The sequence below is a fragment of the Nerophis ophidion genome, linkage group LG14, assembly GCF_033978795.1.
Source record: "Nerophis ophidion isolate RoL-2023_Sa linkage group LG14, RoL_Noph_v1.0, whole genome shotgun sequence".
NCBI lineage: Eukaryota > Metazoa > Chordata > Actinopteri > Syngnathiformes > Syngnathidae > Nerophis > Nerophis ophidion.
In genome coordinates, this window is record NC_084624.1 from 44,282,954 (window position 1) to 44,299,586 (window position 16,633).

The 16,633-nt window shown below is 42.2% G+C and overlaps 1 protein-coding gene across 7 annotated transcripts in view; it reads right to left on the reverse strand.

Moving 5' to 3' along the window:
- Positions 1 to 16,633, reverse strand: part of myo9b (myosin IXb) — a 138,618-nt gene that overhangs the window by 56,121 nt on the left and 65,864 nt on the right. For all 7 annotated transcript variants that reach the window (XM_061920830.1, XM_061920829.1, XM_061920834.1 and 4 more), the window contains exons 11-20: positions 14,452 to 14,586; positions 14,237 to 14,349; positions 14,039 to 14,171; positions 6,071 to 6,260; positions 5,947 to 6,004; positions 4,503 to 4,595; positions 4,384 to 4,423; positions 2,058 to 2,177; positions 1,890 to 1,970; positions 1,693 to 1,803 (exon numbers count right to left, since the gene is read on the reverse strand). In XM_061920830.1, coding sequence (XP_061776814.1) covers positions 1,693 to 1,803; positions 1,890 to 1,970; positions 2,058 to 2,177; positions 4,384 to 4,423; positions 4,503 to 4,595; positions 5,947 to 6,004; positions 6,071 to 6,260; positions 14,039 to 14,171; positions 14,237 to 14,349; positions 14,452 to 14,586 — 1,074 coding nt within the window. The remainder of the gene's footprint in view (positions 1 to 1,692; positions 1,804 to 1,889; positions 1,971 to 2,057; positions 2,178 to 4,383; positions 4,424 to 4,502; positions 4,596 to 5,946; positions 6,005 to 6,070; positions 6,261 to 14,038; positions 14,172 to 14,236; positions 14,350 to 14,451; positions 14,587 to 16,633) is intronic.

Consider the following 16,633-nt stretch of genomic DNA (forward strand, 5'->3'; position numbering starts at 1 on the left):
AGTATATTCTCACTAATAACAACTGTACTACTGTCAGAATAATTGTATCTAAGTTATCACAAAACATTGCGTTTCAATGATTACCTGGCGAGCAGACAAAAACGGTCTTTAATCTTACCAATCAAAAGGCTTATAAAACTCCACTGTGTAGTCTGGGAAGCGACATGAAGGTGTGGGTTTCTTTGAGCTATTGTAATCAACAAGATGATTTTGTTTGGCGGGGCTCTCCCTTAGAGATAGGGTGAGAAGCTCTGTCATCCGGGAGGAACTCAAAGTAAAGCCGCTGCTCCTCCACATCGAGAGGAGCCAGATGAGGTGGTTCGGGCATCTGGTCAGGATGCCACCCGAACGCCTCCCGAGGGAGGTGTTTAGGGCACGTCCAACCGGTAGGAGGCCTCGGGGAAGACCCAGGACACGTTGGGAAGACTATGTCTCCCGGCTGGCCTGGGAACGCCTCGGGATCCCCCGGGAAGAGCTAGACGAAGTGGCTGGGGAGAGGGAAGTCTGGGCTTCCCTGCTTAGGCTGCTGCCCCCGCGACCCGGCCTCGGATGAGCGGAAGAAGATGGATGGATGGATGGATGGAAGATGATTTTGTCTTGAACCGAGATCTATAAAGTGGAGAGGAAGCAGGACCTGACTCCCCTACAGGCACCTTTTCTTTGAACTGTTTTGTAACCATAAGCCCACGGCTGTTTACGACCCCCCTTCCTTTAGAAACAGCTGTTGCCATATAATCAGGGAAAGTCCAAATAAAAAAAGGAGGCGTACAATCTTTCGTCAGAGCGTGGTGGAACACTGTACAAGGGCACAGGTCTACGCCTTTCTCCTCATTGAGCCAAATGTAATTCTGTCTGTTTGATTCCTTGCTTCTTTGTCTGTTTAAAAGATGCCATCAGTGTTTGAACCTGACAACTACTATATGAATTGTGTCAAAGTCATAATTTTTTTTTCATGCTTGAAATAAGAAATGATTACTTTAAAAAAGTAGTTTTATACTTGTGTTTGTTGATGACACAGCTTTGCAACAGTTGATACTTTAGTTTCAAGCATGTTTTACTCAATATAGGTCATCACATCTCAGCAACAAGCTGTAATATCTTACTGAGATCTTTTAGGACCATCCATCTCCATCTCCATTTTCTACCGCTTATTCCTTTTCGGGGTGGCGGGGGACGCTGGGGCCTATCTCAGCTACAATCGGGCGGAAGGCAGGGTACACCCTGGACAAGTCGCCACCTCATCGCAGGGCCAACACAGATAGACAGACAAAATTCACACTCACATTCACACACTAGGGACCATTTAGTGTTGCCAATTAACCTATCCCCAGGTGCATGTCTTTGGAAGTGGGAGGAAGCCGGAGTACATTTTAGGACCAAAACCCTTAAAACAAGTAAAACACTAACATAAAATCTGCTTAGTGAGAAGAATTAACTTATCAGACAGAAAATAAGCAAATATCACCCTTTTTTCAGATATTTCATCTTACTTAGATTTCACTTTTTGGAGTGTATAATCTAGCATGTTTTTATCTTTTATCTGTTATTAGAGACTGTACTTGTATTAAGAGAGTAGTAAAATGAGTTCCCCACTTGGAAAAACCAGCAACCGCTACTGTTATAAAAGCACCGAATTCAGTACCCATCCTGAACCAGATACATGCACAGGATTTACTGTACGCAAAAGGTCACCTTAAAAGTGTATTTGGCAGTGTAGCCCGACTTCTGGACCAGAACCATCTGCAGGATGCCGGTGTAGCGGATTTGCCGGCACACAAGCTCATCATCAAAGTGCAACTTTTTCTGTGAAAAACAAAGTGGAAAAAAACCCAAAAAACTTGCAGATTCATATACATGAAACATGAAGTCGCAACAAAATGTCCAAATACCTTCTGAGCATTGGAGCGCACGCAGAAAATAAAGAAAGTTTCAGCTTTCGCCAATGTGTCCATCAGCTCTGTGAGCGACATCTGTGGGAAGAAAATATTCTTACTTTCAGTTTTAGTAATCAGCAAAAACTTGTATAAATTCTGCATACTAATAATGATAGCACGGACCTGAAACTGAGCGCAAACTGTGGCAGACGACACAGGTGGGACACGGTGGCTGGCAGATTTGCGGCTTTGATTGTGATCCAGACCCACGACGTGTTGGAGGGAGCGCAAATTCATAAGATTCTGATGGTACAAAGACACACAAGAACATTCTAGTTAATATTTTTATTCTAGAGACGTCCGATAATGGCTTTTTTGCCGATATTCGATATTGTCCAACTCTTAATTACCGATTCTGATATTAATGGATACCGATATATACAGTGGTGGAATGAACACATTATTATGCCTAATGTCGTTGTGATGCCCCGCTGGATGCATTAAACCAGGGGCGCTCACACTTTTTCTGCAGGTGAGCTACTTTTCAATTGACCAAGTCGAGGAGATCTACCTCATTCCTATTTATAATTTATATTTATTTATGAAAGAGACATTTTTGTTAACAAGTTAATGGTGTTTAATTATAATACAAGCATGTTTAACACAAATAGATTCCTTTCTTTCATGAAGACAAGAATATAAGTTGGTGTATTTGATTCTGATGACTTGCATTGATTGGAATTAGACAGTGGTGCTGATAACGTCCGCATTTTCAAATGGAGGAAAAAAAAGTCCTCCTTTCTGTCCAATACCACATGAAAGTGGTTGGATTTGGCATCTCATTTGTCCAACTTGCATACTCCTTTTTAAACACTTTGTTATGAGAGTAGCATATGTGTGTGGCCCTTTAATGTCTGGCAGCAGGTGAGTGACGTCAGTGACTGTGCGGGTGGGCAAGCAAGTGAGAAAGCGGTCGCTGAGGGCGGGGGAGAAATACATTGGCATCAAACTCCGTAGCTTGCTAGCTTTCTGAGACTCTTATTTTGTTAGCACAGGCAGGATGAAACAGGTCTTTTATGGTGAAGACAGGAACTGTGCAGTCGGTCTTTAGAGTTTTGACAGTAGGTACGGAGTCTCTAGAAATAAAATGTGTTTCTCTGCGTCCGCCCTGTTAGTGATTTTTTTCTTAAATATGAGCTCGCAGCAGCCAGCGTCATCTCACAAGATCCTCGGGTGCCGAGAATGTCAAACAACTGACGAAAGTGAAGTCTTGGTATGATTGATGATTGCTCATTTTTATGTCTATTTTTTAATGCCTGGCTTGAGATCGACTGACACACCCTCCGAGATCGACCAGTCGATCGCGATCGACGTAATGCCCACCCCTGCATTAAACAATGTAACAAGGTTTTCCAAAATAAATCAACTCAAGTTATGGAAAAAAATGGATAGATGGATGGATGGATAGATGGATGGATGGATGGCTGGATAGATAGATAGATAGATAGTACTTTATTGATTCCTTCAGGAGAGTTCCTTTAGGAAAATTTAAATTCCAGCAGCAGTGTACAGAGTTGAGATCAATTTAGATAAAAGTAAAAGTAAATAATGGGGGTTAAATGCAAAGAAATTAGAGAAATATTACAATAAGAATAAAAACTAAAAAGCAACAATGGGGATAAAAATATAACAATAAAATAAGAATATAACAAGACAAAGTAGGTATTGCACTGTTATTGTTTTGCATCCCCCGTCATCCTAATACCCCCTGCCCCCCGTCCCAGAGAGGAGTTGTACAGTCTAATGGCGTGTGGGACAAAGGAATTTTTTAGTCTATTAGTCCTGCACTTGTGATGAAGCAGTCTAGAACTGAACAGGCTCCTCTGGCTACTGATAACACTATGCAGAGGGTGACTGGCATCATCCAGGATGCTCACTAGCTTCTCAACAGTCCTCTTCTCTGCCACCGTCACCAGTGAGTCCACTTTCATTCCCATTGTAGAACCGGCCCGCCTGATCAGTTTCTCAAGTCTGGAGCTGTCCTTCTTAGATGTACTAAAAATGCCAACATGGCACTGCCATATTTTTTACTGAAGTCACAGTCCTTTTTTTTTTTTTTTTTTTAAATGCCTCAAAACATTGTTAGCTGACTTTTTAACATGTATTTACAATTGAAAATGCATAAAAAAAAGAAAAACATGTGTCTTCCTGTCTTACATAGGGATTGTGAATGATAGTCAAAATTCCTCAAAATGTGCAGTTCTCCTTTAAGGATAACTTATGTTTTCATAGTGATGGAGTCTTATTTATTTATTTTACACGTTTCAGTTGTTCAATGGAGAGAAAAAGTGTTCATCAAGGTCTCCTGCCTCATCGATAACATCTCCACACTGGTGACCCTTCGACATGAGCGATGTCCAATGGCAACAACTTACGCAGCTTAATGCTAACGTGCTAGCATAAACAGTAATCAGCATGCAAAATGAAAAAACATGACGCAACACTTCACCTTTGGAATAAGTTGCTTCCGTCGACCAGCTCTTGTTTTCCTGCAAAAAATGTAATGAAAGGATGAGGCTCCATAACATAGCTATGCAGAGGAAGGACATTTTCATCTCTCCCACTCACTTCCTCTTTTCGAAATTGGCAAAGATGTCCTCGAATACGTCAAGGGGATGTTCGTCAGAGCGATCGAAGGAGAAGTCCAGCGTGCAGGTATTGCTGTGGAGGTCGACAAACAACACATCTACTGGACCACTTAAGTAGGCACACCTACATCAATCAATCAATGTTTGTTTACATATCCCTAAATCACGAGTGTCTCAAAGGGCTGCACAGGCCACAATGACATCCTCGGTTCGGATCCCACATCAGGGCAAGGAAAAACTAAACCCAGTGGGATGACAATGAGAAACCTTGGAGAGGACACCCCCACCCCGTTTTCTATTAGAGATGCTACCTCAGTAGAAGCATTAAGTCCCATCTTAAAACTTATTTGTAAACTTTAACATTTAAATAGACCCCCCTTTTAGACCAGTTGATCTGCCGTTTCTTTTCTTCTCTGCCCCCCCCCTCTCAGGTTCGGTGGCCACGGAGGAAGCTCCGGCTGTCCAAAGTGGGGACCACTCATCTGTGCATCAGCTGGGGACATCTCTGTGCTGCTGACCTGTCTCTGTTCAGGATGGTCTCCTGCTGGCCCCACTGTGGACTGGACTCTCACTATTATGTTGGACCCACTATGGACTGGACTCTCACACTATTATGTTAGATCCACTATGGACTGGACACTCACACTATTATGTTAGATCCACTATGGACTGGACTCACACTATTATGTTAGATCCACTATGGACTGGACTCTCACTATTATGTTATTTCCACTATGGACTGGACTCTCACTATTATGTTAGATCCACTATGGACTGGACTCTCACTATTATGTTATTTCCACTATGGACTGGACTCTCACTATTATGTTAGATCCACTATGGACTGGACTCTCACTATTATGTTATTTCCACTATGGACTGGACACTCACACTATTATGTTAGATCCACTATGGACTGGACTCTCACACTATTATGTTAGATCCACTATGGACTGGACTCTCACTATTATGTTAGATCCACTATGGACTGGACACTCACACTATTATGTTAGATCCACTATGGACTGGACTCACACTATTATGTTAGATCCACTATGGACTGGACTCTCACTATTATGTTATTTCCACTATGGACTGGACTCTCACTATTATGTTAGATCCACTATTGACTGGACTCTCACAATATTATGGTAGATCCACTCACATCTGCGGTCCTCTCCAAGGTTTCTCATTGTCATCCCACTGGGTTGAGGTTTTCCTTGCCCTAATGTGGGATCTGAGCCGAGGATGTCGTTGTGGCTTGTGCAGCCCTTTGAGACACTTGTGATTTAGGGCTTTAAAACATTGATTGACTTCTAAATAAAGGTTGAAGTACTGTTACCAATGCACAGAATTGTCAGCTGCTGTGCAATCCCAAAAAAACTTAATAAAATTCATAGTAAAAATCATAATCAAAGTTGTACCTGGAAAGTCTCGGTTTCATGTCTTTGAGGGATTTGCGTGACGAGCGTTGGGAGGCCACTGAAGTGAGACAAGACATATTTCACCACTTGTAGGTCCACTTAGCGGCTAAAGCTAAGTACTCACTCTTCTCTGCGTATTTGCTCCCCAAGCTTTTGAACACTGCCAGGATGCGGAAGGTGGCTCGAAGGACACCCCACCGAAACAAAGCCTCCGGACTGGACGTGACCAGGTGATGCAGAAATGACCGCTCACTGCTGCGTAGAAGGCACGCAACTTCAGGCTGCATGTGATCAGTATTTTTCTGTCGGAAACCCTAAAGGAAAATAACAAATGATCATTTTCGTACTCATTTGTGTAACCTTATATTGGGAAGTTGCTGCACTGAAAACATTGTGACACATTTCTTTACATCCAGCATATTTAGTTTGCTTCCTAAACAGGCACACTGCGAAAAGTCAGTTTTCAAAAACAAGAACAAAAAAATACAACAATTAGGAGTATTTTATTTGTGAAGTGAAGTGAATTATATTTATATAGCGCTTTTTCTCTAGTGACTCAAAGCGCTTTACATAATGAAACCCAATATCTAAAGTTACATTTAAAGCAGTGTGGGTGGCACTGGGAGCAGGTGGGTAAAGTGTCTTGCCCAAGGACACAACGGCAGTGACTAGGTTGGCAGAGGTGGGAATCGAACCTGCAACCCTCAAGTTGCTGGCACGGCCACTCTACCAACCGAGCTAAACCGCCCCATTTGAACTAAGCAAAATCATTTGCCAATAGAACAAGAAAATTCCGCCTGTCAAGACTTTCCAAGACAAGTAAAATTAGCTAATCTCACAGAGCCCAAAATACCTTAAAATAAGTATATTCTCACTAATAAGTATACTATATGAGTACCTATTTTCTATTGTTTCATTGAAAGTAAAACAGCAAAGTCCATTTGGCTGTCATCTGTTTTAATTATGTGACACATACCTTGAAGGTAGAAAAGCGCTATATAAGTACAACCCATTTATTTATTTATAATTGTGTCAAAGTCATGATTTATTTGTTCATGCTTGAAATAAGAAATGAATACAGCAATATATTTTATAGTAAAAAAGGGAATTGAGTAAGGCATCCCTGAGTAGGTAACGTTAGCAAGTTAATGTCAACAGTCATTATCGGCTTTGTAGATTTTAGCCTCTGATAGTTGTCATGCATCTTTTGGAATCGAAAACTTTATAGGAAACATCATAATTGTTATTTTCCTAGTTATTTATTAAAGCATGGGACAGCATTTAATAGTGCTGTGTTAAACGATACTGAGATTGATTGACACTTCCATTCCATCCATTTTCTAGCGCTTATTCCCTTTCAGGGTCGCGGAGGGCACTGGCGCCCATCTCAGCTACAGTCGGGCGGAAGGCGGGGTACACCCTGGACAAGTCACCACCTCAACACAGGGCCAACACAGATAGACACACTCACATTCACACACTAGGGACCGTTTAGTGTTGCCAATCAACCTATCCCCAGGTGCATGTCTTTGGAAGTGGGAGGAAACCGTAGTACCCGGAGGGAACCCACGCATTCACGGGGAAAACATGCAAACTCCACACAGAAAGATCCCGAACCTGGAATTGAACCCAGGACTGCAGGACCTTCGTATTGTGAGGCAGACGCACTAACCCCTCTGCCACCGTGAAGCCCTAAAGTAAACCTGCTGTATTAAAGCCCAAGTAATGAAATTACTTCACGAAAGAAGTTACAGATGGGGGTTGAACCCACGATCTTCGGTTTTCGAGACCAACGCCTTACAAGTGGGGCCACTGCACCTGAACACTGATGATTGAAACTTGTATTAGTAGATTGCACAGTACAGTACATATTCCGTACAATTGACCACTAAATGGTAACACCCCAAGAAGTTTTTCAACTTGTTTAAGTGGGGGTCCATGTTAATCAATTCATGGTAACATCGATACCTGATGAAACACAAGGAGTGATACTTTGTGTGCCACTTTAAGAAACAAACAACATGTGACTGATAAAGCCGCTGTGTCGTTTGACTGTGAAGTGCCAAACCTTCTTTCGGTTCACAGGCAGCAGCTTGTACTAAATGAAGTCAGAAGAGTGACATTTGACATTGATTTTCATCTTTTTCTATCTAATTAGAACTAAGAAAAAGGAAACATTTTGAAAAGTTTGATCATTTTGATCCTATACCATCAAATAGAGCTGGGCCATTAATCGATATACTCGATATAACGCAAGTTTGTCTCTGTGCGATATAGAGAATGACTATATCGTGATATTGGCGTATACGTTCGTTGTCTGGAGGTGGTTTGGCTTAAAGCAGGAAGATGTTGAACAGACAACCGTAATTTGTCAAGTGTAGGGGAAAAGCGTTGCCACAAAAAGTAGCATTACTTCTAATATTTAGCATCATTTGAAAAGTCACCTAGGGGCTTCACGGTGGAAGAAGGGTTAGTGCGTCTGCCTCACAATACAAAGGTCCTGCAGTCCTGGGTTCAAATCCAGGCTCGGGATCTTTCTGTGTGGAGTTTGCATGTTCTCCCCGTGAATGCGTGGGTTCCCTCCGGGTACTCCGGCTTCCTCCCACTTCCAAAGACATGCACCTGGGGATAAGTTGATTGGCAACACTAAATGGTCCCTAGTGTGTGAATGTGAGTGTGAATGTTGTCTGTCTATCTGTGTTGGCCCTGCGATGAGGTGGTGACTTATCCAGGGTGTACCCCGCCTTCCGCCCGATTGTAGCTGAGATAGGCGCCAGCGCCCCCCGCGACCCCGAAAGGGAATAAGCGGTAGAAAACGGATGGATGGATGAAAAGTCACCTGCTAGAGAATGAAGAGTGCACACTCCACATGTCAACACCTCCATTCGGTGCCACACGGCCACACCATCAGAATGCCGAGGCAAGCATTTCCACATCAACACCGTGTGAAAAAAATAGTCAACAACAAAAGGAGATAATGTCCGCAGGAACCTACCACATAGGGAAGGATATACACTATTTGATTTCCTATTATGCAGCTCCTTTTTATTTGACAGTAATTGAAATATCTTGTGTGACATCATGCACAAAAGTGCACTTTATTTGTTTTAAACTATTGTAGTGCTGTTCTGTACAAAAACTGCACTTTAATTTAGTGTTGTTTTGATATGTCATCTAAGTGACATCATGCACAAAACTGGCTTGTTTTAAAATGTCCGACAATCTTGCACTTTCTGTTTTGAAATGACATGAATGTTTGTGCCACTGCTTAATAACTGTTTAGTAAATACACTTTTGATAAATTAACATAGTTGTGATTTCCCTTTCGTCAGGAAAGTTTAAAAGTAGCATATATTAATGCAGTATGAAGAAGAATGTTTTAATGTAGACACATAGAATCATCATACTGCTGTGATTATATGCGTCAAGTGTTCATTCAAGGCTAAGGCAAAATATGGAGATATATATGGTGTATCGTGACATGGCCTAAAAATATCGAGATATTTAAAAAAGGCAATATCACCCGGCCCTACCGTCAAATAAAGTAAATGTTTTTCCTTTCCCGTACTGTTTGGCTCATTGACCAGAGTGGTGCGTTTCATATTCCTTCCTACACAGATATTCATTTCAATATACAGAAAACAATTAGATTTGCCTAATTTTGCTAGCTGAATTTAGTTAATTTTGATAAATATTGAGACTTTACATATTGAATGTAGAAATGTCCAATAATGGACATTTCCAAAATACATCAACTAGAGTTATGGAAAAAAATGCCAACATGGCACTGCCATATTTATTATTAAAGTCACAAAGTGCACTATTTTTTTTAAACATGCCTCAAAACAGCAGCTTGGAATTTGGGGACATGCTTTCCCTGAGAGAGCATGAGGAGGTTGAGGTGGGTAGGGTTGGGGGGGGTTGCGGCAGGGTGTATATTGTAGCGTCCCAGAAGAGTTATAAATGATAAATGGGTTGTACTTGTATAGCGCTTTTCTACCTTCAAGGTACTAAAAGCGCTTTGACACTACTTCCACATTTACCCATTCACACACACATTCACACACTGATGGAGGGAGCTGCCATGCAAGGCGCTAACCAGCACCCATCAGGAGCAAGGGTGAAGTGTCTTGCTCAGGACACAACGGACGTGACGAGGTTGGTACTAGGTGGGAATTGAACCAAGGACCCTCGGGTTGCGCACGGCCACTCTTCCACTGCGCCACGCCGTCCGAGTTAGTGCTGCAAGTGGTTTTGGATATTAGTTCTGTTGTGTTTATGTTGTATTACGGTTTGTCATTCTTGTTTGGTGTGGGTTCACAATGTGGTGCATATTTGTAACAGTGTTTAAGCTGTTTATACGGCCACCCTCAGTGTGACCTGTATGGTTGTTGAAGTTAAAGTTAAAGTTGTTAAAGTAAAAGTTAAAGTACAAATTTATGTCACACACACACTAGGTGTGGTGAAATATGTCCTCTGCATCTGACCCATCTCCTTGACCACCCCTTGGAAAGTGAGGGGAGCAGTGGGCAGCAGCGGGGCCGCGCCCGGGAATCATTTATGGTGATTTAACCCCCAATTCCAACCCTTGATGCTGAGTGCCAAGCAGGGAAGCAATGGGTCCCATTTTTTTTATAGTTTTTGCTTTGATCTCAGGACGGAAACTCTAACCACTAGGCCACTGAGTAGGTGTTGACCAAGTATGTAGTGCATTCACTTGTGTGTGTGAAAAGCTGTAGACATAATGTGATTGGGCCGGCAGCAAAGGCAGTGCCTTTAAGGTTTATTGTCCGTATATACGTCGTTTTGAACAGCCATACATTTTACCTGTTGAAACCGATACCGATAATTTCCGATATTACATTTTAAAGCATTTATCGGCCGATAATATCGGCAGTCCAATATAATCGGACATCTCTAATTGAATGCCTTTAATTTTCTCCCTATTTCGTCTATTTTTGGTTTTCCAACTCATTGCATCAAATAATCTTTTAGAATTTGGACTTTTCCATCAATAATTGTACTTTTATGGCTATTGTATAAATGGTAAATGGGTTGTACTTGTATAGCGCTTTTCTACCTTTAAGGTACTCAAAGCGCTTTGACACTACTTCTACATTCACCCTTTCACACACACATTCACACACTGATGGAGGGAGCTGCCATGCAAGGCGCTAACCAGCACCCATCAGGAGCAAGGGTGAAGTTTCTTGCTCAAGGACACAATGGACATGACGAGGTTGGTACTAGGTGGGGATTAAACCAGGGACCCTCGGGTTGCGCACGGCCACTCTCCCAGCTGCGCCACGCCGTCCCCATATAATCCAGCATTAGCTTATTGTATGTAATTAATGTGGAGCGGTTGTCTCATTTTGAATTTGGTGAATATGTGAGTATTCCCTTTTGCCTTTATGCTGTGCACGTATCAAAGCATTTTTGAAATGTTAGAAGGCAGAACAAATAGCTACTACTATTGCATAGTTAAAGGGGATCTTAATAAACAAAATATTTGCAAGTCAAATGTAATGACTTTTTTAATTCAGTAGTTTGGGGATGACCATTATCAAACACTAACCCATTACCATGAATTCATTAACGTGGACCCCGACTTAAACAAGTTGAAAAACTTATTGGGGTGTTACCATTTAGTGGTCAATTGTACGGACTATGTATTGTACTATGCAATTTACTAATAAAATGTTCAATCAATCACCAGTGCAGTGTAGACAAAAGTAGGAGCGCCATACAGTCACTGAAGAGTAGGGGTGTAACGGTACGTGTATTTGTATTGAACCGTTTCGGTACGGGGGTTTCAGTTCGGTACGAGGGTGTATCCAACGAGTTTGTAAAGTCTTAACAAGCTGCTCTGCAGCTGCCTCTGTCTGAGCAGTGAGCACCCCGCATTGTCCCGCCCACACAACCATCTGATTGGTTACATACAAAGCCCATCAGCAGTGCGTATTCAGTGCTCCGGCGTCGAGATGAGCAGATATGTGTTTAGCAGGTGAGCAGCTGACATCGTACACTCCCCAAATTATAAAAAACACTTCCCAGTCACAACTATTACAAACATCACTATGAGCCCGTTGACCTTCTAGAAACTTAAACTGCAGCTCAGCTTTCTCATAGTTCTGGGTTGAGGGGAAGACTAATTAGCTTTTAGCGTTACGTTAGCTCATTTTGCTGTGTGTGTGTGTATAATAAAAGTCAACTACAGGCTTCCCAAATGCTGTAATAAATTAAGCATGATGAGTTGACTTGAAACTGTTTAATGTTGCACTTTTTATATGTCACTATAGACAGCGATTTTAAACTAGACAAACAAGTCAATGGCGTTTTAAAATCGTGTTTTTATCACCTTCGTCTTTTAGTAAAGGTTAAACCGTTTTTATCTTTTAACCTTTTTGAACAAGCCGTGCATGCTTTTATTTCAAGTGGCCTGGACTACTGCAATGCACTTTATGCTGGCATTAGCCAAAAAGCTCTCTCCCGGTTGCAGTTAGTCCAGAACGCGGCAGCAGGACTTTTAACAGGGGCCAGGAAACGCCAGCATATAACCCCAATTCTTCAGAGTTTGCACTGGCTCCCTGTTCATTTTAGAATTGATTTTAAAACATTGCTGTTTGTTTTTAAATCTTTACATGGACTGGCACCTCAATATATCTCGGACCTCATCCAATTTTACATTCCTGCGCGCGCTCTGAGGTCCGAGAGCCAGCTCCAGCTCGTGGTGCCCAAGACCAGACTTAAGACCAGGGGAGACAGGGCCTTCTCTGTGGTCGGCCCTAAGCTCTGGAACACTTTGCCCCTCCATGTTCAAACTGCTTCCACAGTGGAGTGTTTTAAGTCTCGTCTTAAGACCCACTTTTATTCTTTGGCTTTTAACACCACGTGAGTTGTGTGGTCCTCTGTGTTTTTTATACACTTTGATTTCTATTTTACTGTTTTAATTGATTTTACCGTTTAAAATAATTTTTAATCATATTTGTTTTTATATTGTTTTTATTGGTTTTAGTTTTATTCATTTTTTGTTTTGTTCAGTCATTGGTGGAGCATAATATTGTTTTTAACATGGCTGTGCAGCACTTTGGAAACGTTATTGTTGTTTAAATGTGCTATATAAATAAAGTGGATTGGATTGAAGAAAGGTTTTGTCATTTTATTTAATCAAAGCAACAACTTGAGGCAGTTTAATGTGGATTAACGAGGGTAAAATTATTATAGTGTTCCCAATGTTAAAAGGATAAAGCCATTGTTCACAAATTTAAATAATGATAAATGGGTTGTACTTGTATAGCGCTTTTCTACCTTCAAGGTACTCAAAGCGCTTTGACACTACTTCCACATTTACCCATTCACACACACATTCACACACTGATGGAGGGAGCTGCCATGCAAGGCGCCAACCAGCACCCATCAGGAGCAAGGGTGAAGTGTCTTGCTCAGGACACAACCGACGTGACGAGGTTGGTACTTGGTGGGATTTGAACCAGGGACCCTCGGGTTGCGCACGGCCACTCTTCCACTGCGCCAAGCCGTCCCAAAAAATGTACATTTTGTTGTTTTCTTACTGTATCAATCAATCAATCAATGTTTATTTATATAGCCCTAAATCTGTACCCCGCCTTCCGCCCCATCGTAGCTGAGATAGGCGCCCCCCGCGACCCCAAAAGGGAATAAGCGGTAGAAAATGGATGGATGGACGGATAAATCACAAATGTCTCAAAGGACTGTACAAACCATTACGACTACGGTACCGAAAATGAACCGAACAGTGACCTTTAAACCGAGGTACGTACCGAACCGAAATTCTTGTGTACCGTTACACCCCTACTGAAATAAATAATAAATACTGTACTGGAATAAGTTGCTGATCTAAAGAAACACGAATCATTGATTAACAAAGATGATCCTGTTTTTCCAAGTTGTTTTATCTTAAAAAGGCTACCAGACATCCTTCAGTTATAATTCATTTGCAGCCTTCCGCCCGATTGTAGCTGAGATAGGCGCCAGCGCCCCCCGCGACCCCAAAAGGGAATAAGCGGTAGAAATGGATGGATGGATGCAGCGTGGGAATGCAGACTTACCTTACCTTGACACAATACTGAACGCTGCCTGCAAAGTGCTGAACCACAAACGAGTCGGTGGAGGCCGCAAAGAGCGAGTCGTCCTTGAGCCTCAACTTTAGCTTGTCCAACAGCGCTTCATCGCTTGATTGAGGGAGGCTAGTGTGAAGACAGAAAAGAGTTGTTCCTTTTTTTGCTTCACGGTTAGATGCACTTTAACTTACTGGCTCTCCTCGTCCAGTATGCTGAAGATTCCATCCCGGATCAGCTGTATGCAGCCGCTGTTGTCACTGTAGTCAAAGCTTTGACAGCCGATGCCCTCTGACACATAATCTTCCTGCAAAACGGTCACATTACCACCACATATTCATCACAAAGGCTATATAAAGGCACTTTCAAGACGTGTGGGGGGAAAAAAACAGTCTCAGTCATTTCAAACCTGCTGAAGTTTGAAGATTTGCTGGTTGATGAAACACTGGAGCTTCTCGCTGCTATAGTTCATGCACAGCTGCTCAAAACTGTTGGGGTGCAGGTTCTCCAGGCCGAACAGATCAAGGACTCCGATGGACAAACACTAGGAAATGACGTTACACACCACAACATAAAACATAACATTAGGTGAGGTAGCATATCGTAACGTGCCACAAGTTTCATCATGTAACATGTAACATAACCCACAACCATGTTTGATATTGTAGCATGCCATCATGCTTTGATTGATTGATTGATTGATTGATACTTTTATTAGTAGATTGCACAGTTCAGTACATATTCCGTACAATTGAGCACTAAATGGTAACACCCCAATAAGTTTTTCAACTTGTTTAAGTCGGGGTCCACGTTAATCAATTCATGGTACAAATATATACTATCAACATAATACAGTCATCACACAAGTTAATCATCATAGTATGTACATTGAATTATTTACATTATTTACAATCCGGGGGGTGGGATGAGGAGCTTTGGTTGATATCAGAACTTCAGTCATCAACAATTGCATCAACAGAGAAATGTGGACATTGAAACAGTGTAGGTCTTATTTAGTAGGATATGTACAGCCAGCAGAGAACATAGTGAGTTCACATAGCATAAGAACAAGTATATACATTAGAAGTACATTTGAGTTGTTTATAATCCGGGGAGATGGGATGTGAATGGAGGAGGGTATTAGTAAAGTGTTGAAGCTGCCTGGAGGTGTTGTTTTAGAGCGGTTTTGAAGGAATATAGAGATGCACTTACTTTTATACCTGTTGGGAGTGCATTCCACTTTGATGTGGCATAGAAAGAGAATGAGTTAAGACCTTTGTTAGATTGGAATCTGGGTTTAACGTGGTTTGTGGAGCTCCCCCTGGTGTTGTGGTTATGGCGGTCATTTACGTTAAGGAAGTAGTTTGACATGTACTTAGTAGAAGCATTTAAGTCTCACCTTAAAACTCATTTGTATACTCTAGCCTTTAAATAGACTCCCTTTTTAGACCAGTTGATCTGCCGTTTCTTTTCTTTTTCTTCTATGTCCCACTCTCCCGTGTGGAGGGGGTCCGGTCCGATCCGGTGGCCATGTACTGCTCGCCTGTGTATCGGCTGGGGACATCTCTGCGCTGCTGGTCCGCCTACGCTTGGGATGGTTTCCTGCTGGTTCCGCTGTGAACGGGACTCTCGCTGCTGTGTCTTGGATCCTCTTTGGACTGGACTCTCGCGACTGTGTTGTATCCATTGTGGATTGAACTTTCACAGTATCATGTTAGACCCGCTCGACATCCATTGCTTTCCTCCTCTCTAAGGTTCTCATAGTCATCATTGTCACTGACGTCCCACTGGGTCATTATTGTCACCAATGTCCCACTGGGTGTGAGTTTTCCTTGCCCTTATGTGGGCCTACCGAGGATGTCGTGGTGGTTTGTGCAGCCCTTTGAGACACTAGTGATTTAGGGCTATATAAGTAAACATTGATTGATTGATTGATTGATACTTCGGTATCAAGGAGGTGTAGCGGATTTTATAGACTAGGCTCAGTGCAAGTTGTTTTACTCTGTCCTCCACCCTGAGCCAGCCCACTTTGGAGAAGTGGGTTGGATTGAGGTGTGATCTGGGGTGGAGGTCTAAAAGTAACCGGATTAGCTTATTCTGGCATGTTTGGAGTCTAGATTTGAGGGTTTTGGAGGTGCTGGGGTACCAGGAGGTGCAAGCGTAATCGAAGAAGGGTTGAATGAGAGTTCCCGCTAGAATCCTCAAGGTGCTTTTGTTGACCAGAGAGGAGATTCTGTAGAGGAATCTCGTTCATAATGGGACATAATGGGACTAATAAAATGTAATTAAGTGATGTGAAGTGAATAAAATTGATATACCACTTTTCTCTAGAACAGGGGTGTCAAACTCAAATACAGAGTGGGCCAAAATTTCCAAGGTTGAACAACTTAACCTTTTAAGAGGGATCCAAACACGTTTTGCATTGAATATTGAACAAGCAAGGCTTATATAACTTTATAGTCACATGCCAAGTCAAGTTTAAAAGTATCCATCCATCCATTTTCTACCGCTTGTCCCTTCTGGGGTCGCTGGAGCCAACTTTAGCTGCATTCGGGCGGATGGCAGGGAACAAACTCCCTGGACAAGTCGCC